This window comes from Zingiber officinale, chromosome 6A (genome assembly GCF_018446385.1).
Source record: "Zingiber officinale cultivar Zhangliang chromosome 6A, Zo_v1.1, whole genome shotgun sequence".
NCBI classification, from domain to species: Eukaryota; Viridiplantae; Streptophyta; class Magnoliopsida; order Zingiberales; family Zingiberaceae; genus Zingiber; species Zingiber officinale.
Genome location: NC_055997.1, coordinates 119,450,624 through 119,476,036, shown reverse-complemented (window position 1 = coordinate 119,476,036; position 25,413 = coordinate 119,450,624). Strand labels below are relative to the sequence as shown.

The following is a 25,413-nucleotide window of genomic DNA, read 5'->3' as shown; positions in this document are numbered from 1 at the left end:
TAAATTATAGTTTATTTAAAATTCGGTGTACCATTACTTATTTATTGTAGAATGACTTCAAGAATAAAAGTCCTTGTTAGCTATGGAGGCAGGATCGTTGAGGGTGAGCACGGTGCAGATTATGAAGGAGGGTCGCATCGGGTAGTGTTTTTGCAAGAGAATTTTGAGTATAGTGACCTTGTTGAGTCCATAAGCCAGAAATTGGAACTCCGATCAGATGATATTATATCTGATATAATATACAGATTGCCTTGTATGTCAAATGGAGACATCCATTATTATTGTATGGAGGTCAAAGATGGTGATGATATACGTGCCCTTGTTGATAGTATTGCTGTTGTTGAAAGTACAAGTTATCCTCAGCTATATGTGAAAACTAGAAAATATCGAGTTAAGGGTAGGAGAAGTGTATGTACTCAGGAGGCAGAGCTGGGTGGTAGACGAAGTTTTTGTGATCGTAGTTTGGGTCTTCTGCATGAACCTGTTATGCAAAGTGGTAGGCATAGTGTATATGCTCCTACTTCAGAGCTAATTGGTGATCCTTTTATACTGCCTAGTCGTCACAGTGTATGTGCTCCAAGTTCTCAACCGTTTGGTGATTCAACTCTACAATGTGATCGACAAAGTGTGTATGTTCTGAATCAGGCATTGTCTGAAGCTCCATTTGAACCAAGTCTCGGCGCAAGTATTTATGATGAGGCTGGTCCATCACATGAAGTTATGGAGTCTTTTCGTGTATTGAGTCATTCAGATGTCCCACTACCTGAAAGCATTGACATACCGATAGCAACAAATGATTGTCAGTCCAACCCTTCAGAAGAGGAAGATAGTGATGGGCTACTCGGTCAAGACGATTGTGAGGAAGAGGCAATGATCGAAGTGCCTGAAGCATTTCAGTTTACTGTGGGAGCCAACTACCCTGTTTCAGCAGATTGGATCGAATCAGTGGGTAACACAGTTGGAATGGTAGGTGGTACAGAATTTGATACAACATTGGAGTTTCAAGAGAAGGAAGATGTAATTAATGCAGTTAAACAGTATTCTTTGAATTGCAGTCGAGAATATGAAGTTGCTGAGTCAAGTTCGCGTGTTTGGTCAGTCGTATGTAGGAACACTAAATATGGGTGTAGTTGGCAGTTACGCGCGGCAAGGCTAAAGAAACTTGGTGGAGGATGGGGCATAACACGATATAAAGGTCCACACACATGTGTTGCGAGGGCTATATCGCTTGATCATAGACAATTGGACTCAAACTTTATATGCAACTGCATATTGGAAGGGGTGAAGAAAGATTCATCCCAGTCAGTTGGAAGTATTATTGTTGAAATTCACAATTGGTTGCATTTCAAACCCTCCTATAGGAAAGCATGGGAGGCTAAACAGAAGGCTATTGCTAGAATTTGGGGTGATTGGGATGAATCATACCAACGTCTACCAAATTTCTTTGCATCTCTGCAACAGACAAATCCTGGAAGTGTTGTATGGTGGGCATTCGATGATCACACTCATGTCAGGCATCGTGCAATTGAATTCAACAAAAAAATTTTGCGTCGACTATTTTGGTCATTCAAACCAGCTATCGACAGTATCGAGCTCACAAAGCCAGTGATCCAAATTGATGGAACTTTCCTTTATGGTAAGTATAAACATTCACTCCTAACTGCAACAACCATTGATGGAGATAACTCTGTGATTCCACTGGCTTACGCGCTGGTAGAATCGGAGAATGTGGACAGTTGGGGATGGTTCATGGCGCTCCTTCGAACACATGTAGTAAGGTGTGATGGTATATGTGTCATTTCCGATAGACATATTGGAATTATGCAGACAATGAATAATCAATATCTCGGTTGGGATGAAACTCATGCAAAACATCGCTATTGCCTCCGTCATGTGGCCAGCAATTTTAACACACACTTCAAAAATGTTGGACTCAAGAATTTACTCATAAAGGCTGGTACGGTTACAAAACTTCGCAATGCTATTAATACTTATACATACATGTTTTATATACAACATCTAACCGATGTCACATTATAGGGAGGACGTGTCAAGTAAGAAAGTGTGAGCGAGTTTTGGAGCGGCTAAAAGAGAGGAATGATGAGGCATGGAATTAGATTACATCGCTCCCAATAGAAAAATGGTCAATGTCCCATGATGGGGGGTCACAGATATGGGCATGCGAATACAAATGTAGCTGAGTGTGTTAATTCAGTTTTGAAAGATGCACGTCGTTTACCTGTTGCTGCCCTTATCGAGCACACATTTTATAACATGGTCAAGTACTTTGATAACAGAAGAAATGTGTACTCTGATCAGATGGCCAATGACAAAGTGTACACTTCGCAGTGCCTCAAATTGCTTGATAGACGTTTGAAAGTTGCGTACACCCATCAGGTAACCTCTTTTAATCGTGAAGATGGAGTTTTTGAAGTGAAGACTGGATACTCCCATGAAATGCGAAAAGGAGGTAATAAGCAAATGGTACATCTTCGGCTTCAACATTGTAGTTGTGGAAAATTTCAGGGGACGAAGATACCTTGTTCGCATGCAATAGCAGCATGTATGGCAACTAGAAGAGATTATTTTATCTATATAGATGCTGTGTATTTATTGTCAACTACGATCAAATGCTATAGAAGTAGTTTTCATCCCTTGGGTAATAAGGCCTATTGGCCAATTGTGGAAGGTGATGATGGTCGATGCCTAATACCTGACCCAGACACGAAGAGAAAAAAGGGTAAGCCAGTGGGAAGAAGGAGAAATGAGATGGACGTTGGACCATCCACAAGCGGAGTGCAACATTGTCGACGGTGTGGGCAACCTGGACATAATAGAAAAACTTGTCCACGTGTTTAATTCTTTTTGTGCGTGTGTAACTTAAAATATTTTATAACTTTGTAAGACATGTGGTTTTTAATTAACTTTGTAAGACATTATTGATATTATGTATGCCGTACTTATATTTATAAAGATTATGTGTGTAAGTATGATATAATATTTGATATACATATATTCATTTGTATCTGTGTATAGATATGGACCGCAGGCCTGGACGTGCCGATTACCTTAGACATCCAGGTCCAGTTGATGGCGAGTTATTACATCTGCAGACGTCGCATAGATCCGAAACAGTATGGGATAATGTGGTAATAAAATAAATTGTGTCGTTATTTTTTTTGTTATTGTATTGTTCACATATGTTATGGTTATGATAAAATTAATTTGTTGTACAATGTTTCTTCAGGTTAGAGCAAGTCGCGGAGAGTCATATGACACCAGTTACCTTGAACCTTTACTTGTGAAGCGAACCAGTCTACATCAAAATGAGTATAATATTCAAAATGATCGTTTTATTTATTGGATGAGCGTAGCGGGATTCTTAGGGGTTTTCCAGGTTGGATATCGTCGTATTGATGGAGCACTTATTACTGCTCTTCTTGAGAGATGGAGGTCGGAAACACATTCATTTCACATGTCCGAAGGAGAGATGGCAGTAACTTTGCAAGATGTTGCAGTTCTGTTGGGTCTACCTATACATGGGTCAGCGATATCTGGTAGAGCGAATGTTGACATATATGACTATTGTTTAAGGTTCATTGATCAAGTTCTACACCCCTCTAATATGAAGCCGAGACGTCTTTCAATTGGGTGGCTGGCTAAAACCTTCGATCTAACGAAACTTCCCACCAATGCAACCGACGAAACTATACAGTGTTATGTTCGCGCCACTATATTGCGAATGATAGGTGGTGATCTGATGGGCTCTAAAACAGAGGGTTATGTGCACGGCATGTTCTTTCAATTTGTTGAGAATTTACATCGCATGCAAGAGTATAGTTGGGGTAGCGCATGCCTTGCATACTTATACCGCAATTTGTGTAATGCCGTTGACCCATATATTAGTCAGATATCGGGTCCCTTATTGCTTCTGCAGCTATGGGCATGGGAGCGATTCACTCAATGTCGTCCTATTATTAGGGGTGGGATAGAGCACACACCCATGCTTTCGCTCGGGACTAGGTGCAATAGTTATTTGTTCATATTATTTAGATTAAAGTATTATATGCTCATTCACTTAATAAAATTATGATTTTAGGTGGGTAGGTAAGAAAGAAGCGCGACAATCACCGTGATTCACGTTGCAGGGATGGAGATATGAATTCGACGTTCAAACACACCACCAAGTAAGATCTTTGTTATTTTAACTTTTGTCGTTTATAATGTTAGCTATATTAATGTAAAGACTAATTGTTATGACCTTATGTAGATCTCTTGGGAGCCATATGCTCAATTTATTCACCAATTAGATCCGATTTGTCTATCCGGGCAGGACATTTGGACAGCTCGAGTACCCTTGATATGCTTCAATGTCGTCGAATGGTATTATCCAGATAGGGTACGACGGCAATTCGGCTGGCTCCAGTTTATCCATGTTCCTCCTTTTCGTCATTGTGGTTATCATTCAACCAGTCAAAACGGAAAGTATAAGGTTGATTGGAGAGTTGAATGGGCAAAAGAGATTAACATTTGGAATAACCGCCAACAATTTGTGGTTCACAGTAATACTAGTTTATTGACCCAACACTATCATAGTCAATATGGAGACTGGTACAGGCGAGTAACACGAAGATTTATGACAATCGAGGGGGCCACTCATGTAGGAAGTGTAAGATATTACCAAATTCTCTAATTGTTTCATAAATTAATATTCAATTGTACTTTAACAACCATTATAATTTTTTTTTTCTTCTGCTAGATTGATACTCACGAGAGAGCATGGATCTCATCATGCTCAGATAATGCTCCGATCGGACGACAGCATAACCGGATGGCTGGGGCTATTCTTGGAGCTTTTGGAGAGCAACGAAGATACATGGACTACCCAAGTGAATATATCATTCAAGATGATATGCATATTCCTGATTATGGGTTCACTCCTACCGTTAATGCACCGTCAGGTAGAGGTCCGAGAACTCGTCAACCAAGGCAAAGGTATGTCGATCCTCCTCGTATGAGCTGTGATACTATTTATGAACCGCCAGTTTGGAGAGATCTATCAATGCAAGCTGGCTCATCTTCATTCACACAAGCCCGAACAAGTTTTGGTGGTTATCCCACATCAGGTGGGTTTGGCCACTACTCCGATCCCCAATCATCTTCAGAGCCATTTCCGAGTTCATCATCGTTGCCAACCGATAGAGATTTTGGCCACCCGACCACTTTAGATTTTTCAATGTTTGAATCAGGCTCTCACTTTCAGGGTAGTTTGGGACCTGATTATTTTACTCCTTCTACAAATATTTTTGCTCCATTTCAAATGGAACGCATGCCCACAATGTCTAACCTCCAATCAGTAGATATATCTAGTATGCGTTCCCATTTATCTGAAGCTAATGATGATGATCCACAAGAGGGCAATCATGGGGATGACGAAGAAGCTGGAAATGATGCACATAACGACGCTATAGTCCAACAATCACATGAGCAGAATATGGGTGGTAGAATTCCTTTTCTCAGACGATTCCTTCCACACTGAAATCGTCGACGTCCGAGATGTGGTACCGATTGAATATAATTTGTAACATAAATGTTTTTATATTTAGACGTGACAATCTTTCTACCAATAATATAAATGTCGATTTTTCTTATATTTAGATGTGATAATCTTAAATATATTTGCTAAATCTCATAATATCTTTTATTTTCAGTTTATTGAAATTATTTTCTAATATAACTTATAATATATTTAATAAATATAATTATAATTTATTATTATTATTTAAACATTTGTTAATAAAATAAATTAGTTTTGTAAAAGAAATTATAAACAATTATTACGAATTTAAATTTTTTTACAAAATAAAACTTAAGCATGAAAAAAGCAATAAGGTGTTCAAAAAATTTAAAAAAAATACCGGGATTTAAATTTTTTTACAAAATAAAACTTAAGCATGAAAAAAGCAATATGTTCAAAAAATTTAAAAAAAAATACCGGGATTTAAATTTTTTTACAAAATAAAACTTAAGCATGAAAAAAGCAATATGTTCAAAAAAATTTAAAAAAATTTATCGCGATTTAAATCCCGGTAATTCATCATATCCGAGATTTAAATCCCGGAATTTAAAAAAAACCAGGATTTAAATCCCGGATATGAGCATCTCTCACCTATATTTATAAAAAATTTTAATTTTACCTATTTTTTAATAACTTTACTGTTTATACTTATTTTAAAAATTTTCCCCATTTTCTTTCAAGATGTACGGCCGTCTTGTTAAGGTGACTACCTCACGTTTGCCATGAGATCTAGCAAAGTTGACATAGCTGTCATCTATTTGTTTAAGTGCATGAAGGAATCAATGAACGAATAATTTATCAAAAAATACCATTTGCATATCAATTTTATGCCATAATTTTCTCAGTAAGTAAATCGCATGATGAACTACAATTTTTTAAGATTTATGTTTGATTCAAAAAGGCAAGATTGAATCTAGCTACTTAATTAGGTATACACGCTTTGAACGTTAGCTAGGGGGCGTCCCTACCCTAATTAAAGTTAGCTAGAGTGGGCCCTACCCCATAATGTATGGATTTTGTGAACGATTATCATTTATCACAGACAATTTTAGTAGGATGCTGCTAGATTCGGTTCAAAATAAAAAATAATTTTTAATGTTTTTTATAATATATTAATTATTTTTTGATTACTTAAACTTATTATACATTTTATTGAATAGAAAATTTGAATGTTATTCATTTTCACATACTCAATTTTCATATTCCAAAAATACTTATCACATTCATCATATCCCTCTTATCCTTTCAAATTGAAATTTTTTATTTTATCCTTACTAAAATTTATTATTCTCAAATTTATACTATTAAATTCAGATCTAAAGATATATATACATTGGAGGCTAACAAAAATATATTAATTTTGATTTAAAATCATTTAAATTCTTTTAAATTATCAATTAGTTTTGGATAAAATTGACTTATGCATTTATATCCTTTGAAAATTTAAAAATTTAATATATTTTTTTAACCTGACGTCTTAATAATTAATGGTCTTAATAGATCTAAAGATATCTACATTCAGACGGTTAATAAAAAGTATATTAATTTTGATTTCAAATGATTTAAAATTTTTTAAGTCCAACCATTAGTTTTGGACGAAACTGACTTATAAATTTATATCGTTTGGAATTTTAAAAGTTTAATATATTTTTACTAGGAAATCCTAACAATAAATTGATGATATAATCAATGAGTATATTAGACCTTATAATGCACTTTAATATATTTTATTAAGAATTTATAAGTAAAAAATTATTGTTCCTTTATCTGAATTTAAATTCATTCTATCCTACCATAGACACAACCCCTTTTCCCGTGTAGTTTTTTGTTTTTTTTTTTTATTTAGGAGTTGAATTACATTATTAAGTATTAAGTATTAAAGAAAGTTTGAAATTAAAATTTTTTTGGATGTGCACATAATATACGACGTAAGATCTTTGGATATCATTTCTTATATAATCTTTTTTTTATTTAAAAAATATTTTATGTTAACGTTATAACTCAACTCCTATATATAGAAAGAAAACCGAGAAGATACGATCCAACGAACTCTGATTTTGATACATAAAAATGTAATAGGTGCTTAAATATTAAAATTTTCACACGTGGAGCGGCTTATTATTTTATCAATCCTCACGGCACGTGCCAGGCTCGTGCTATCTGTCATTCATCCCGACTGACAAACCTCGCCAATTAAATTATGGCACTAAAATGTAAAATCTAAATGGCCCTGCATTTCAAATTCAAAATTTTATTTTATCCTTTTAAAAATTAATTTCTCAATCTATATTCTATACTATGAAACTGACAGATGAATTTATATCATTCAAAAGGTTAAAAGTTTGATATTTTTAAACTAAAGTCTTAAACATTGATGATGATATTAATTAGTGAATATTTATATTAGATGATAGATAAAAAAATGATAATAACAGTTATTATTTTTGGGGATGTTGTAATTGGGATTTGAATCGTAGATATTTAGATAACAATCTGAATATTCTATCATAATACTATTACCAGGAATCCAGGATTATATGTGATGATAGATAGGTATTACATATGGAGTTTGAACGCGGACGTCCTTTTCAAATTTTTTATCCAAATTATAATTTAATATTGCTAATAATAATTGATCCGATGGTAAAAGGGGGCCGACCGGCAGAAGGTCAAGGTGGTCAACACCCTGTGGAGCCCGTCCGGCAGGAGGTCAAGGTGGTCAACACCCTGTAGGCGCCCGATCGGACGAATCACCTCCCCCGATCGATGGAAAGCTAACCCGGCATCTCGACAGATCGGCTCGGCTCAAGGCCGAGCTCCTGACGCCCGGCGAGTGACTAGCACGGCTTAACAGCAAGGGACGAAGGCTGAGCGATCTTCGTCTCGACCGAACGGGAACCATGACCACTAAGGTTCTCTCGTTCATACGAGCAGCGCCAAGACCTTCGTATGATTAGTTGAGCAGATGTCCTGCTCGGCCAACCGCGATGTTAGCCGAGCGGTTTTTCCGTCCGACTTGGTATGAGACAAAAGGGGTAGGTAACTCTATCTTCCTCGAGACAAGTGTCCTGACATGTAGCATGGTAGGCGGCCGGATTAAACAAAGAATCGTACGATGAAAGTTTCCACTGTCACGCCAGGGATATGCTCGCGCTATTGAGGTATGGCGTCAGACACGCTTTTCTGACACATTCATTACAGGTATGCTTTGAGAAGTATACATATCTCGGTAATCGTGCACGCGCCTTTAGGGAGGCCTATATAAGAACCCCCAGACTCCAACAGAGGTATGCGTGATTCATCACTGTAGCTACAGTTCTCGTCATTCTACTTCGATTTCTTGCTGTCAGAGACTGATTTGAGCGTGGAAGGACCGTCATCGGGAACCCCTTCCCGGCTCGATTTTGTGCTTGCAGGTTATCGCCGAAGGTCTACATCACTCACAGGGCTACGCGGAGTCAACGAGAGCACCACGTCCCCAGCGACCGTCGACTCAACACTCGAACAGAATCAATAATAATAATAATTTTTTATAAAAAAATAAAAGCAATTCTCACATGCGGCATATCCCAAATATGTGACATGGGGACAGTTAAATAATGTCCGGGCGAAAAAAATACTTACTAATTTCGCTAAAAAGTTGTAGGGCTAAAAAAACATATATTTTTTATATATAAAATTAATCAGAAAAAATTATTAATTAGCCTTAAAATAATTTTGAGTTCATCAAAATTAATTATTACAGATCCCTATTTTTAATTGAATGGTAAGATATTTATTGATTAGGTTAACATTCGAAATTAAAACCAAGGCCAGGGGTAGTTTCGTACTCCAACGACATAAATACCGACGCTGTTTATCGGCGTTCGAACTGCACGCCGGCTCCGAATCCGACATCGGCTCCGCTCCTCTTCTTCTCCCTCCTCCGCCCCCTCCTCTCTCTCCCGCTGTTTCGGCACCTGGCTTGACTTCTGAGACTGCGCGGAACTGAGAAAAGGTTCGATTTTTAAGTAGAGAATGGAGTTCAAATGGGGGAGTGGAATGTTGTGGACGACACTGCTCGTCTCCCTCATGGTGGCCGCTTCTGTGGCGGCGGAGCGAGGGATTCGACCGGAGATCGCCGTAGGCGACGCAGTCGAAGCCGAGGAGGTTGGCCTGTCCGATTACATGCTGAATGTTGTAAATTTCTTGTGGCGACCGAATGAGTCCTCCTACCAGCACGTTTGGCCGGTAAAAAGATCGCGCTTTAAGATTTTTGGGACTCGACTATTTCTTTGTGATCTCCTTCCATCTTCGGCTTGATTAAAAAAAAAATCCTCTTGTGTTTTTTTTATCTGCAGTCCATGAAATTTGGGTGGCAAATCATTGTCGGAACCATCATTGGATTCTTGGGATCTGCTTTTGGGAGTGTTGGAGGTGTTGGAGGCGGTGGGATTTACGTCCCGATGCTTACCCTCATCATTGGATTCGATGCCAAGTCTTCTACGGCTATATCAAAATGTAAGATATGAAATTGTATGTTACTCTTGAACTCATAAAATCACATGCATTTCAATGATTCCAAAACGGAAAGGAAAACCTAAAGAAAGGTGGTCCTGGTAACCTCCAGTTCAAATAAATCAAAATATAAAACTTTGATCCACTTTTGTGCTTCCTTTTTGAAAAACAGCCTACCATCCAACAGTTCACTTGGTCAGTGTTTTTGGTGTTAGGATCTTTGCTTTTCTTTACAAGATACATCTTTCTGTTCTTCGGATATTCCATTTGCTGCGCTTTTTTATACTGAAGTAGTTCCAATCTGGCGTAGGCATGATCATGGGTGCTGCAGGATCTACAGTTTGTTATAACCTGAAGCTGAGGCATCCAACTCTTGATTTGCCTATCATCGATTACGATCTTGCTTTGCTTTTCCAACCAATGCTAATGCTGGGCATTAGTATTGGAGTTGCATTTAATGTCATCTTTGCTGATTGGATGGTCACGGTCCTTCTTATTATCCTTTTCATTGGTAAACCAACTGATCTCTTGTCAATTGTTCTTAATTCTGTTTGTTGCCGCTGTGCCCAGTCTAAGGATTCATGTTTTACGGTTGTTGTCATAGGAACATCAACAAAGGCATTTTTAAGGGGAGTAGACACATGGAAGAAAGAGACTATCTCAAAGAAGGTGCTTAGTTTGGTACCTCATCTTGGTTTGAAATGTCAATCCCTCCTTGTTCAATTGCATTCTGACTTTCCTAAACCATGTTTTGAATTGTAGGAGGCGGCGCGTAAGGAATCAAATGGTGAGTTGGATAGTTAACCTTTTTAAGGTATCAAATGCTTAAGACTAATAGATAGTCTATATCAAGCCGGAAGAGAAGAAGTGGAGTACGAATCTCTGCCATCTGGTCCTGGGGATGCATCAAAGGCTTTGAGGACAGAGGTTGGCAAATTTAATTTGCATCAGTGCTCTCTGTGGTAAATTATACAATAAGAAACTAAGATAGGTAGAGCATTTGCAGGTACCAATCATGGAAAATGTGTGCTGGAAGGAGCTTGGCCTTCTTTGTTTTGTTTGGATATCATTTCTTATTCTTCAAGTTCTGAAGGTGACCAGTCTGGCCCAAGCCATAGATTTACAACAATATACAAACTGTTAAAACGATATGTTTTTGTATCTTTTCCAGCAATATTACACATCAACCTGTTCCTTGTGGTATTGGTTTCTCAACTTCCTTCAGGTTCTTATTCTCTTGACCATTGTTTGCATTGAGAACCATTCGTAAGCGACTTATATAGTTACACTAATCTTGAGAATTTCTTCCAGGTTCCTGTATCTTTAGGAGTGTCAGGATATGAAGCTGTTAGCTTGTACAGAGGAAAGAGAACAATTTCATCGAAAGGAGAGGCTGAGTCAAATTATACAGTTCGTCATCTTGTATTTTACTGTTTGATTGGTGTCCTTGCTGGTGTAGTTGGAGGACTGCTTGGTCTTGGAGGTGGGTTTATACTAGGTCCTGTATTCTTGGAGCTTGGTGTTCCTCCCCAGGTGCGTGCTGTGCACTTTTAATCGATTCCTTGCATTCTGACTGACATCACTTCATTAAGATATTCCATCCTCCCTAGATGAAAGGATAAAATTCATGTTTGTAGTTGACCCTAGATCGCTGAGAGTAACATGATTTAATGGCCTTGATAGTATTAAGAGGACTTCGACATAGAATTCCTATCTAAATATCACTCTCAATTCAAAATTAAGATGAAGAGCCTAATGAGAGTTTTTGAAACTTGGATAAGATCTGTTTTCTGAATAATTTTTTGCATTATTTTTGCATGATGCTTGATGATGGTATCTCGAACATTTGTTTACTACTCTTTCAAGCACAAGCTAATCGAGTTGTCTTCTTCCAGGTCTCGAGTGCCACGGCAACTTTTGCAATGACATTTTCCTCATCAATGTCAGGCGTAGAATATTACCTCCTGAAGCGTTTTCCTATCCCATATGGTAGTGCCCTTCACCTTCCTATCTGAGTTCATTTTGCACTGGAGCTTACACAACTAAACACCCTGTTCTTTCTCCTAATCATGCAGCATCGTATTTTGTGGCCATTTCTTTAGTTGCTGCCTTTGTCGGCCAGCACGTAGTTAGGCGATTGATTGTAATAATGGGGAGGGCGTCACTCATCATCTTCATCCTCGCATTCACCATTTTTGTTAGCGCAATCTCATTGGGTAAGTTACATATCTTAAAACTCTTCCACTTATCAAGTTTGATATGAACAACACATGTGAGGAACACACAAGTTGAATTCTTTGCTTTCCCATGTCTGCATTCTTTCAAATCTTTTGATGCTTAACAGGCGGAGTTGGCATTTCAAACATGGTTTATAAGATCCAGCACCATGACTACATGGGATTTGAGAATCTCTGCAAATATGAAGTATAGCATCAAGTGAAAAATCAAGATAATGTCTCGGTCAGCCACAGATTTTTCTCTTTCGTATCAGTTATTTCAGAGTGAAGGATATGAACAATGACAAGATTATGCTATCTTGCCGCTGCTCCAAAATTTTAACGTCTTGAATTCTCCTGAATAGATTCGTACTTGGAACTTGATTAGGAGAGACGGTGAACAATGTGAAGAAGTTCTGAACTTGTCGTAAGATTGTGGATCGATCGTTGTGCTCTCGACTTGTATCTTTCTTTATGTTCTTGCCATTGAAATAATCGATGAATTTTCAGTCAAGCCTTTTACTGGAGGAAGGATTTGGATCTCATTATGTTGTTTACTTTGATGGATTGTAAATAGAAGGAAGTTTGCGGATGACTCAGCAAAATAAGTTTGGCAATGAGCAAAAGACTAAGTCTATATTAAATATTAAAAAAATGCATTATAAGATTAATTAAATATTTAATTTTATTTAACAGTGGTCTTATTACTAATTTGTATTGTAGAATTTATGCCATTTAATAACCAACTCTCAATTTATTTTACCTTAATGTCTTTTTATTTTTTCATATTGAAAAAAATTTCAACTCCTTATCCTTATCAAATGATCATAATCTAATATCTAAGTTACCTTTCTTCTTGCTATCTCAATCCTCATTGTTTCCTCCCTTCTCCCTTTTAATGGGTTAATTCTCAATTTAATCCCTCATTATTTAACGTGGTGCTAATTTCATCCCTAATTTTTCAATTGATCAAATTTAATCCTCCAATTTTCGAACGTTTTCCCAAATTGATCCTTCCATCTAAATTCCCGTTAAAATAAATGAGAAGATTTGTTTAACCGGTGGAAGTGACCTGGATAATTCCTAATTTAGTCCCTCATTATTTGACATAGTACTGATTTCGTCCCTAATTTTTCAATTAATCAAATTTAATCCTCCAATTTTTGAACGTTTTCCCAAATCAATCCTTCCATCCAAATCCCTGTTAAAATAGACGGGAAGACTTATTTAACCGGTGGAAATGATCAGTTGCTTTTATTCTTGCGCTATTTCCCTAATCCTGACATTGATTGAGTTCGAGATTTAGAAACTTATTTCCTTTGTTGGTTTATAAGCTGCGAAGAAGAAGCAGTGACCGTATTGAAGTCTTTGTTGATTGTTCTGAGAAAATGATCAGAAGGATTGCGCAGAGAAGGGCAGGCGAAATCGTTGGAAGCAAAGAACTGGAGAAAAGTTTGAGCAAGGCTGAATTTCCATAGGTCGAAAGAGAGAATTCAAGTCTTAATTGAGCTTTGAGATTGAGTTGGTACCTCGGCAGCCACCGGAGCAGGGCTGAAGAAGACGGTGCTGCCATAGGCGAGGAGGAAGAGGCGATCGAAGAGGTCAAACACCTTGCTGTCGGGCTGGTGGACGGCGACGACGACCGTCATCCTCTCGCGGCGGGTGAGGCGCTGTAACGCCCGAAAAATTCTCAAAACTATTTTAGAAATATTCTGTTATTTTTCTGGAATTTTTAGATATTTTTCCGGAATTTTCCAAGTAACGGAAGTAGCAAAAATAATTAGAACCGCAAAATAGCTTAGGCGGGAATCGAACCCGAGACCTATGGCTTAGGGATAATGTTGGGAACCAGTTGAACCCAGCAGGGTCATGCTGAAAGGAAAGGGAACCAATAAAATTTATATTGGAGTTGGGCGAATTAAGTCTTTAGTATAAATAGGAAGGTTAAGTGGGAGTTGGGTTATTTTGTTTTGGTTCGGCACATTCTTTTTCACCGTGACCTATCCCTCTTCCAAAAAACCTCACCGCCGCCCACACCTCTTCCTCCTCCTCTCTCGGCGCCCAAACCCAAGGACTCTCGGCTCATCTTCCGGCGACGACTCCAACACGAAAGAGTTCTTCTCCGCGAGAGGAACGCGAAGACGTGAGCGGGTCGTCGAGAAGGTCATCTCCACCGGAATTCTAGCGAATATAATTGTAAGGAATTTAGCGTACGAGGTAAGAAACCTCTCACCTGCGGTATAATAGCTCCGTTTGGTTTCCTACGCATTAGTTTTAGCTATATGCAGGTTTTTTGGCACATAGGGTGTGTTTAAACCCTCCTCGAGGATTAGGGATCTAGATGAGCACCTCTAGACGGGCCGGACACGTTGTTCTCCTTTAGTTGGAGATGCTAGACGTTGTCGGGTGCCTAGAGGTGATCTCCCTATTAGAGGAGAGAGTTGGAGCACACCAAGTGTTCGGTAAAATGTTAGTGTAGCTAAATACCACCTCAGTTATGTTTAATAGCTCAGTTAAATGCATTAGAAGCATTGAAAACAGCACATTAGTTTAGTTCAATTTTATGGGACTACGGTCCAATGGGTGGGCTCCCACAGTCGCCTCTAGGTTCAGATAACCTAGCTCTAGGTTCAGATAACCTAGAAACAGCAAGTTAAAACAGTTAGCTATATTCAGTATTTTATTTTCAGTGACACTGTACTGGATCAGATATCCATTGGGTTGGACTCCCACAGTCGTCCCTAGGTTTAGATAACCTAGTTAACCCTACTAAATTCGGGACTTGCAAACCCGGGTCTAGTTAGGGATGCGCGCACAGCAAGTACAGTTGCCGGGCCCAAACAGCATGATTATGTATTTTCACTTACTATGTATTAGTTTTCAAAACTCATAAAAATCAGATATGTTAGTTGAGTTTGAATTCAGTACCAGTTTAGCTTCAGTTTAGCCCTTCCTTGCTTATACATTATGATAGCTCATGTTCAGTTCTTGATTGCTATGCTTGTATGATCATATGCCATGTTTATATGTTTAGCCTAGTCAGTTTACTTCAAATGGCATGCTTTAAAAATCATATTGCATCGTCGCATGTTTTTGTGAGGTAAATGGTTTCTTACTAAGCTTGTTAGCTTACAGATACTACTTTTCTTATACTGCAGATAAAGGTAAAGGAAAAGTGGACTAGCAGTGGAGGCTGGAGGTCAATGCAAATGAGGATGTGTGTGGCAGGAACTGGAATAAAAGACCCTCTGAGGATTTAGCATTTACTTTAGCACTTTACAGTTTATAAGTTTAGTTTTCATGTTTTGGGCACTTTTGAACCTTAGCAAGTTTAAGCAGTTAGAACTTTTGGAAATTCATACCTTCATGCACTTTAAGTTGTCAAAATGCCATGAACCAGTAAACCTTGCTTTGGTTTAAGTTTAGAATTGTTACTACGTGTTATTAGAATAGTTTATCATGCATTAGATAGTTGTTATGGGATGTTTTGGCACACCAGAGTGCTGGAAATCAGAGTTCCCCGGGTGAAATCAGACTCTGATCGGTCTCCCGACCGATCAGGGCCTGGCTGTGTCACTGGATCGGTCAGCCGACCGATCCAGCCAGATACAGTATGCTTCTGTATCCTCCTGGATCGGTCAGCCGACCGGTCCAGCATCGAACAGAAGGCATTCGGCGTTTCCAGGTGCCTGGATCGGTCTACAGACCGATCCAGACCCACCTGGATCGGTCTGCCGACCGATCCAGCCTTTGCTGGATCGGTCCGCAGACCGATCCAGCAGGGTACAGAATCGCGACAGTTCGTGGATCGATCGGCAACTAGCTGGGAAGTTAGTTGAGTTCTAGCTCGGATGGGAGGTCAAGTATCCTCCTTAGCACATGTACACCAACCGGAAAGAGTCTTGAATCCTTCCTTATAACAGCATGGGTGTATCGGTTGTCGATTAACCGAGTCGATTAGTGAAATTTTTATTTTACCCAGTTTCCGCATAGTACGGCAAGTAGCTTCAGTAGTTAATGTAGCGAGTCGGTCGTTCTGAGTGGTATCGAGCGATGTTCCATACTTCCTACACACACATCAACATTGTACTGCAGCTTCCAAGTAAGAATACCTCCCTCTCTTTATTGTTCTTGCTTTCTAGTTACAGTTCATGTTTATATGCCTACTTCCTGTTAGTATGAGATAGTCTTTGAACATAATATCAGTAATTATATAACTGTGATAGTATTAGTTATATATATGTTCTCTATGTCTTTAGAAATGGCACGAGGACGCCCACCTAGAAGGGCACTAGCTACTGAGCCCCAAGATTTACGAAGTACTTTGGACAAAAGAACGGCTGAGCAAAGAACAGAAATAGCCATTAATCAAGAAACTCCTATCGCAGCAGACAACCTCTTTATTAAAGTCAAGAGGATCACACCAACGGCAGTACTACCAATTCGGCAAACACATGGAGCAACTAGAAATGATATTTTCATAGATGAGGAAGTCCATATTTCGTGACATCAACAGTGCCTTATAAAGACAGGACTGAGCATAGAGTTTCAAACGGAGACTAAGCTGGAGCTTCTGCTGGCCGGAGCACGAGAAGGTGAAGTGTCCCTCCTTCGCCTGACAGGAGATGCACGCGTGGTGGGAACAGAACGAAGCGCCCAGTGAACCAGATGACATGGGCTGACTTTGAGAAGGAATTCTTTGAGGAGTTCTTTCATATGCGGGTTACCAACCGCCACTATGACGAGTTCACTGAGTTTCGCCAGGGCAACCTATCAGTTGAGAAAGCCGTGAAGAAATTCAACAGGTTGGCTCGTCTATGCCCAGAGCTAGTCAGCACAGAAAAGGAACGAGTCCGGTTGATGCTCAAGATGCTGAGGCCAGAGATAGCAGTAAACGTGGCTGGTGACATACATAGGCCACAAACCACAGAGGAGTTAGTGAGCAGTGCCTTGACCACAGAGCATTACCAGAACAGCATGAAGCAGCAGAGGCAAGTCTCCTCAGAGTCCAAGGGCCAAGAAAACTCTCACACTCAAAAACAGCAAGGCCACAGCTCCAACTGGAAAGGGAACTCCAACAGCAAGCGCAAATCAGGGGGTGACTCAAAAGGAGGATCATCTAGCAAGCGACCCAGTTATCCAAAGTGTGCCACTTGTGGGAAATTCCACCCAGGGGTTTGTCGCAAGGGCACACGAGGATGCTTTGAATGTGGACAAGAAGGGCACATGGCCAAGCAGTGCCCGAACAAGACCGGTCTTCCTCAGCCACAGCAGATTCAGGATGCAGGCCAGCTCAGTTACATCAGATGCAGGCCGCTCTAGAAGGTCCACTTATCGGCCAAGATTAGAAGCCCCTCCGGCTATGGCAAATGCGAGGATCTACTCACTCACCGAGAGGACGTAGCAAATGCCTCGACAGGTCAGATTAGCATTTTTCAATATAGTGCTACTATTCTATTTGATACTGGGCAACCCATTCATATATAGCCGGATGTTCTCCGAGAAATTAGAAATACCCCAGAGTACTCGGTGGTTTCCGACAGCACTACCTTCAGGAGAGGTCATGGCATCAACGCACTGGCTCAGAGCAGTGCCAGTCATTATAGCAGACCGGGAACTCTTTTGTGATCTGATCCTGCTGGAAATGACTGACTACGACGTCATCCTTGGAATGGACTTCCTGACCAGATACGGTGCTTCGCCGAAAATAGAAAGTCGTATTCCAACCGAAGCACAGTTCGAGTACATCGGAGAACCAAAGAGAAAAGCCAGAAAATTTCTCTCAGCTATGAAGGCACAGAAGTTGATGGATTCGGGATGTACGGGGTACCTAGCACAAGTAGTCAATACCAGCCAGGACAAAGACCAACAGCTAGCAGAGGTCCGAGTTGTATGTGACTACTCAGTAGTCTTCCCTGAAGAGTTACTAGGCCTAGCACCAGTCAGGGAGATTGAATTTGAGATAGAGCTCTTCCCCGGCACAAATCCTATTTCCAAAGCGCCTTACCGCATGGCTCCAGCAGAACTGAAGGAACTTCATGAGCAACTACAGGAGCTGCTTGACAAGGGCTTCATACGCCCTAGTCACTCACCCTGGGGAGCGCCTGTACTGTTCGTGAAGAAGAAGGATGGAAGCATGCGGCTATGCATAGACTACAGAGCACTGAATCAGGTCACGATCAAGAACAGGTATCCTCTTCCCAGAATAGATGACCTGTTCGACCAGTTAAAGGGAGCAGTAGTGTTCTCTAAGATTGACCTCAGATCAGGATATCACCAAGTCAGAGTCAAGGAGGGTGATATACCGAAGACAACATTCAGGACCAGATACGGACATTACGAGTTCGTAGTCATGCCTTTTGGCGTGACAAATGCTCCCGCTACATTCATGGATCTCATGAACAGAGTATTCAGGGAGTATTTAGATCAGTTTGTTATTGTGTTTATCGATGGCATTCTTATCTACTCAGGAACTCAGGAAGAACACTCAGAGCACCTGAAACTAGTATTGCAGACCCTTCGAGCTATACGCCAAATTCATGAAATGTGAATTTTGGCTAGATCAGGTGTCCTTCCTGGGTCACATCATCTCAAAGGATGGTATTATGGTAAATCCCAGCAAGATAGAAGCAGTAAGTAACTGGAAGAGACCCAAGAACGTCAGCGAGATCAGGAGCTTTCTGGGATTAGCAGGATATTACAGGAAGTTTGTAGAGGACTTCTCCAGGATAGCCTCCCCACTAACCGCTCTTACCAGAAAGAACAGAAAATTTCAGTGGACAGAGGACTGTGAGAACAGCTTCAGCGAGCTAAAAAGGAGATTGACCAGTGCTCCCATTTTGGCTCTACCAGACGACACCGGCAGCTTTGACATCTATAGTGATGCCTCTAAGTTAGGATTAGGAGCAGTACTGATGCAAAATGACAAGGTGATCGCCTATGCCTCCAGACAACTCAAGGATTATGAGAAGAATTACCCTACTCATGACCTTGAACTTGCAGCAGTAGTGTTCGCTCTCAAAATTTGGAGACATTACTTATATGGAGCTCAGTGCAGAGTGTATACAGATCATCAGAGTCTGAAGTACTTCTTCACTCAGAAGGATCTGAATATGTGACAACGCAGATGGCTTGAGCTGGTCAAGGACTATGATGTAGACATCCTCTACCACCCAGGGAAAGCCAATAAGGTAGCCGACGCACTTAGCAGAAAATCCAGTGCTACCTTGTTATCTCTTACAGCCATGTCACCGCCCCTACAGAAGGAGATCGTAGATTTCGGTCTTGAACTCATCGTTGGACAGCTCTCTACTATGACCTTAGAGTCCACCTTGCTTGGTGATATTCAGTCAGCTCAGGAGCAGGACCCTGAAATTCAGAAAATCAAGCAAGGGCTAGCAGAATCAGGAAGTGGAGAATTCAGGGTGTCCGATAGCGGGGTGTTGTATTTTGGTGACAGACTCTGTGTTCCAGATTAGGAGGAGCTACGGAGACAGATTTTAGATGAGGCTCACCGGACTCCCTATGCGATGCATCCAGGTTCCACCAAAATGTATCAAGACCTGAAGAACCGTTTTTGGTGGCCCGGGATGAAGCGAGACATCGCCAGATATGTTAGCATCCGCCTCGCCGAGGGTCAAGGTAGAACATCAGCGACCAGGAGGAGTTCTGCAGCCTATACTGATTCCAGAATGGAAGTGGAAGGATATCTCTATGGACTTCATAGTGGGACTACCGAACCACGAATGGTTTTGATGCCATCCGGTAATAGTCGACGGGTTGACTAAGTCACCCACTTTTAGCTATCAAGATATCCTACTCCATGGAGAAGCTAGCTCAGTTGTATCTCCGGAGATCGCCGACTTCATGGAGTCCCACGCACCATTATTTCGAGACAACAGATTTACATCACACTTCTGGACAGACAACATTGGGCACTAAGTTAAAGTTCAAGACAAGATTCCACCCTCAGACGGATGGTCGACGGAGCGAGTAAATCGGTGCATCAAGACATGCTCCGAGCGTGTGCCCTAGACTTCAGGAAGTTGGTGCAAATATCCGAGCTTAGCGAATTTGCATACAACAACAGCTATCGAGCCACTATCGCATGGCACCTACGAGGCTCTCTATGGGCGGAGGTGTAGATCTCCAACTGCTGAGAGTGGTGAGCAGAAAGAACTAGAGCTTGAGACAGATCTAGTTGCAGATACCATAGCACATCAGATCCGCCAGAGGATAGAGACCGCTCAGCACAGAGCTATACAGCAGACCCTTAGAGTTTTCAGTCGGGGATACAGTGTTCCTCGGAGTAGCTCCCATGAAGGGAGTGATGCGTTTTGGGAAGAAGGCAAGCTTAGTCCCAGATATGTGGGACCATACCTTATTATCAGAAGAGTGGGCAAGGTAGCATATGAGCTAGAGCTACCCCAGGAAATGTCACCGTCCCAAAGTATTTCATGTCTCGAAGAACATACCGCAGCATCTCCCCTGTACGGCGGACAGATCCGAAGACCTCCTACATATTCATATACCTCAGGTTAAGAAATTGCGGAACAAGGAAGTACCATTAGTCAAAGTCATTTGGCACAGTCACACAGCAGAAGATGCAACTTGGGAGACAGAAGCCAGCATGAGACAGAAGTACCCAGAATTGTTCTAAGTTCAAGGACGAACTTTTTATAAGGTATGGGGGATTGTAACGCCCGAAAAATTCTCAAAACTATTTTAGAAATATTCTGTTATTTTTCTAGAATTTTTAGATATTTTCCCGGAATTTTCCAAGTAACGGAAGTAGCAAAAATAATTAGAACCGCAAAATAGCTTAGGCGGGAATCGAACCCGAGACCTATGGCTTAGGGATAATGTTGGGAACCAGTTGAACCCAGCAGGGCCGTGCTGAAAGGAAAGGGAACCAATAAAATTTATATTGGAGTTGGGCGAATTAAGTCTTTAGTATAAATAGGAAGGTTAAGTGGGAGTTGGGTTATTTTGTTTTGGTTCGTCACATTCTTTTTCACCGTGACCTATCCCTCTTCCAAAAAACCTCACCGCCGCCCACACCTCTTCCTCCTCCTCTCTCGGCGCCCAAACCCAAGGACTCTCGACTCATCTTCCGGCGACGACTCCAACACGAAAGAGGTTCTTCTCCGCGAGAGGAACGCGAAGACGTGAGCGGGTCGTCGAGAAGGTCATCTCCACCGGAATTCTAGCGAATAGAATTGTAAGGAATTTAGCGTACGAGGTAAGAAACCCCTCACCTGCGGTATAATAGCTCCGTTTGGTTTCCTACGCATTAGTTTTAGCTATATGCAGGTTTTTCGGCACATAGGGTGTGTTTAAACCCTCCTCGAGGATTAGGGATCTAGATGAGCACCTCTAGACGGGCCGGACACGTTGTTCTCCTTTAGTTGGAGATGCTAGACGTTGTCGGGTGCCTAGAGGTGATCTCCCTATTAGAGGAGAGAGTTGGAGCACACCAAGTGTTCGGTAAAATGTTAGTGTAGCTAAATACCACCTCAGTTATGTTTAATAGCTCAGTTAAATGCATTAGAAGCATTGAAAACAGCACATTAGTTTAGTTCAATTTTATGGGACTACGGTCCAATGGGTGGGCTCCCACAGTCGCCTCTAGGTTCAGATAACCTAGCTCTAGGTTCAGATAACCTAGAAACAGCAAGTTAAAACAGTTAGCTATATTCAGTATTTTATTTTCAGTGGCACTGTACTGGATCAGATATCCATTGGGTTGGACTCCCACAGTCGTCCCTAGGTTTAGATAACCTAGTTAACCCTACTAAATTCGGGACTTGCAAACCCGGGCGCACAGCAAGTACAGTTGCCGGGCCCAAACAGCATGATTATGTATTTTCACTTACTATGTATTAGTTTTCAAAACTCATAAAAATCAGATATGTTAGTTGAGTTTGAATTCAGTACCAGTTTAGCTTCAGTTTAGCCCTTCCTTGCTTATACATTATGATAGCTCATGTTCAGTTCTTGATTGCTATGCTTGTATGATCATATGCCATGTTTATATGTTTAGCCTAGTCAGTTTACTTCAAATGGCATGCTTTAAAAATCACATTGCATCGTCGCATGTTTTTGCGAGGTAGATGGTTTCTTACTAAGCTTGTTAGCTTACAGATACTACTTTTCTTATACTGCAGATAAAGGTAAAGGAAAAGTGGACTAGCAGTGGAGGCTGGAGGTCAATGCAAATGAGGATGTGTGTGGCAGGAACTGGAATGAAAGACCCTCTGAGGATTTAGCATTTACTTTAGCACTTTACAGTTTATAAGTTTAGTTTTCATGTTTTGGGCACTTTTGAACCTTAGCAAGTTTAAGCAGTTAGAACTTTTGGAAATTCATACCTTCATGCACTTTAAGTTGTCAAAATGCCATGAACCAGTAAACCTTGCTTTGGTTTAAGTTTAGAATTGTTACTACGTGTTATTAGAATAGTTTATCATGCATTAGATAATTGTTATGGGGTGTTTTGGCACACCAGAGTGCTGGAAATCAGAGTTCCCCGGGTGAAATCAGACTCTGATCGGTCTCCCGACCGATCAGGGCCTGGCTGTGTCACTGGATCGGTGAGCCGACCGATCCAGCCAGATACAGTATGCTACTGTATCCTCCTGGATCGGTCAGCCGACCGGTCCAGCATCGAACAGAAGGCATCCGGCATTTCCAGGTGCCTGGATCGGTCTGCAGACCGATCCAGACCCACCTGGATCGGTCTGCCGACCGATCCAGCCTTTGATCGATCCGTGGATCGATCAGCAGCTAGCTGGGAAGTTAGTTCTGAGTTCCTAGCTCAGATGGGAGGTCAAGTATCCTCCTTAGCACATGTACACCAACCAGAAAGGGTCTTGAATCCTTCCTTATAACAGCATGGGTGTATCAGTTGTCAGATTAACCGAGTCAGTTAGTGAAATTTTTATTTTACCCAGTTTCCGCACAGTAGCTTCAGTAGTTAATGTAGCGATCCGGCTCACAGTTTAGTACCCAGGAGTCGGGTCGTTACTGGTGCGCGATCCGGTGGACAATGTGATAGGCGGCGGCGCTGTCGAGGGCGCTGGTAGGCTCGTCGAGGAAGAGGAGCGGCGGCCGGGTGAGGAGCTTGACGCAGATGCTGACGCGCCGCCGCTAATGCCTTTGACGTGCCACCCGCCGATTCTAGCCATGTGTCCATGGCGGTTGCCAATCCCATCTCCCTCATCGTCGCCCTCATCGTCGCCTCCGCCCTCGCCCGCTTCGCAGGCGTCGACATGGAGTCCGGCAACTGGAGCTGCGCCGAGTAGCAGACGACCTCCATTTTAAAACTATCCTTAGACGAAATCGCGACTACGTCAAATAATGAGGGATTATATTAGGAATTGTCCAGCAAGATATAGGTCACTTCCATCGGTTAAACAAGTCTTCCCGTTTATTTTAACGGGGATTTAGACGGAAGGATCAATTTGGGAAAACGTTCAAAAATTAAAGGATTAAATTTGGTCAATTGAAAAATTAGGGACGAAATCAGTACTACGTTAAATAACGAAGAATTAAATTGAGAATTAACCCCTTTTAATATTTAATATGATTTTCTTTTTCTTATTTTTTTTATATCACAACATATCAATTTATCCTCATTGATTTTTCATTGATTATTTTATCAATTCTTCAAGTGATATAAGACATTCTCATATATAAGTTAAGGTATGATTAACAATCTAATTTTTATTTTATTTTCAGATTAAAATTTTTATAGAATAAATTAATAACGTTCTTTACTTATTAAAGATTTATTTTATATAATTTATATATATTTATGTATTATATTATTACATATGCAATGATACCTACGATGACTCATTGGATAACATTGTTTAATTATTTAATAATAAATATTAATTTTATATAATTTATATTATATTACATATGATATCTGCGATGATCCGCGGTATATAAAAAATTAAATATAATCACAATAAAACACGTGTCGAGTAAATGCTGAGCTGATAAAATGATATGTAACGTGGAATGAAGAGGACACCATGGATTTTATTGATGCAGCCAATTAAAAATATAAATTAATAAAAAAAATATAAAAAAAATAATTTCCTTTTTGTTTTCCGAGTTAAATAATAGATTTGTTGTCTATTTATATTTTTGGGGCCTGGTTGATAAATTACAATTAATTTGAGAGTATTTGTGATAAAATGTGCTCCTTGGACTTTCGCTTAAGATTTTTTTTTACTAAAAGGTAAATCTGTTGGATAGGGGATTTGGATTATATTTTTAAAAAGTTATTCATATATTATTTGGTAGGATTGATTAGGGGATTCATAATATATAAGCATGGAAAATGATTATAAATTCTACTCTCAATCCTATTTTAATCAACTCAATCATAATTCTATCACATTTACTAAAGGCATCCTAAAGATTATTTCTAATGAAGTATCAAATAAAAATAGCTATCTAAGATATAAAACTATATACATGTATGCGTATTATCATGGTTACCAATCTCAAAATAAAAAAAGTCACTATCAATCAAACATACGAACTCAAGCACCAACCAAGCAATTGAGTCTGTCAAGATCATCCTACCAAGTGCAGGGCTAATGTACTCAAGCACCAATCAAGTAATGCATTGCGGCTCAAGAAGAAGTTCTGGATAAGTGCTCTATCAGGGCTGATGTTTAAAATACTAAAAATATATATATATAATGATAAAATTTCGCATAATTAAATTTATTTAGAAAAATAAATTTATATTGGTATGAAATTAAGAGGAAAATATATTTATATAAATTTATAAAATTTACTGTTTTTTTTTTAAGAGTTTTATAGGAAAATTTTTATAATAGATATACGAAAAAAACCTATTTTAGCTATAAGAAAAGTTTAGGTGCCGTTTAATTTTAGGGGTTTGGAAATGAGGGAATGAATTTATTCTCAAATCTTATTTTGGGTTAATGAAAATTAAATTAAAATTTTAGAATAAAACTCAAAAACTTAGGTATTGATAAAACTCACCTGCTCCTAAGTTTAGGTGGCGTTTAATTTTAGGGGTTTGAAAATGAGGAAATGAATTTATTCTCAAATCTTATTTTTGGTTGATGAAAATGA

General features: G+C 39.9%; 3 protein-coding genes across 3 annotated transcripts in view; all 3 read left to right on the top strand.

Annotated features, from left to right (window-relative positions):
* Positions 1-25,413, top strand: part of LOC121997728 (RING-H2 finger protein ATL67-like) — a 168,632-nt gene that overhangs the window by 24,220 nt on the left and 118,999 nt on the right. The window lies entirely within an intron of this gene.
* LOC121995230 lies at positions 52-2,040 on the top strand. The gene has a single exon (XM_042549019.1). The coding sequence runs from the start codon at positions 52-54 to the stop codon at positions 2,038-2,040; it is 1,989 nt and encodes a 662-aa protein (XP_042404953.1).
* LOC121997723 (sulfite exporter TauE/SafE family protein 3-like) lies at positions 9,455-12,805 on the top strand. The gene is made up of 12 exons (XM_042552309.1): positions 9,455-9,808; positions 9,919-10,078; positions 10,386-10,586; positions 10,680-10,744; positions 10,838-10,862; positions 10,929-11,002; positions 11,082-11,168; positions 11,247-11,300; positions 11,387-11,608; positions 11,971-12,064; positions 12,151-12,291; positions 12,420-12,805. The coding sequence occupies exons 1-12, from the start codon at positions 9,596-9,598 to the stop codon at positions 12,503-12,505; spliced, it is 1,422 nt and encodes a 473-aa protein (XP_042408243.1). The 5' UTR covers positions 9,455-9,595; the 3' UTR covers positions 12,506-12,805.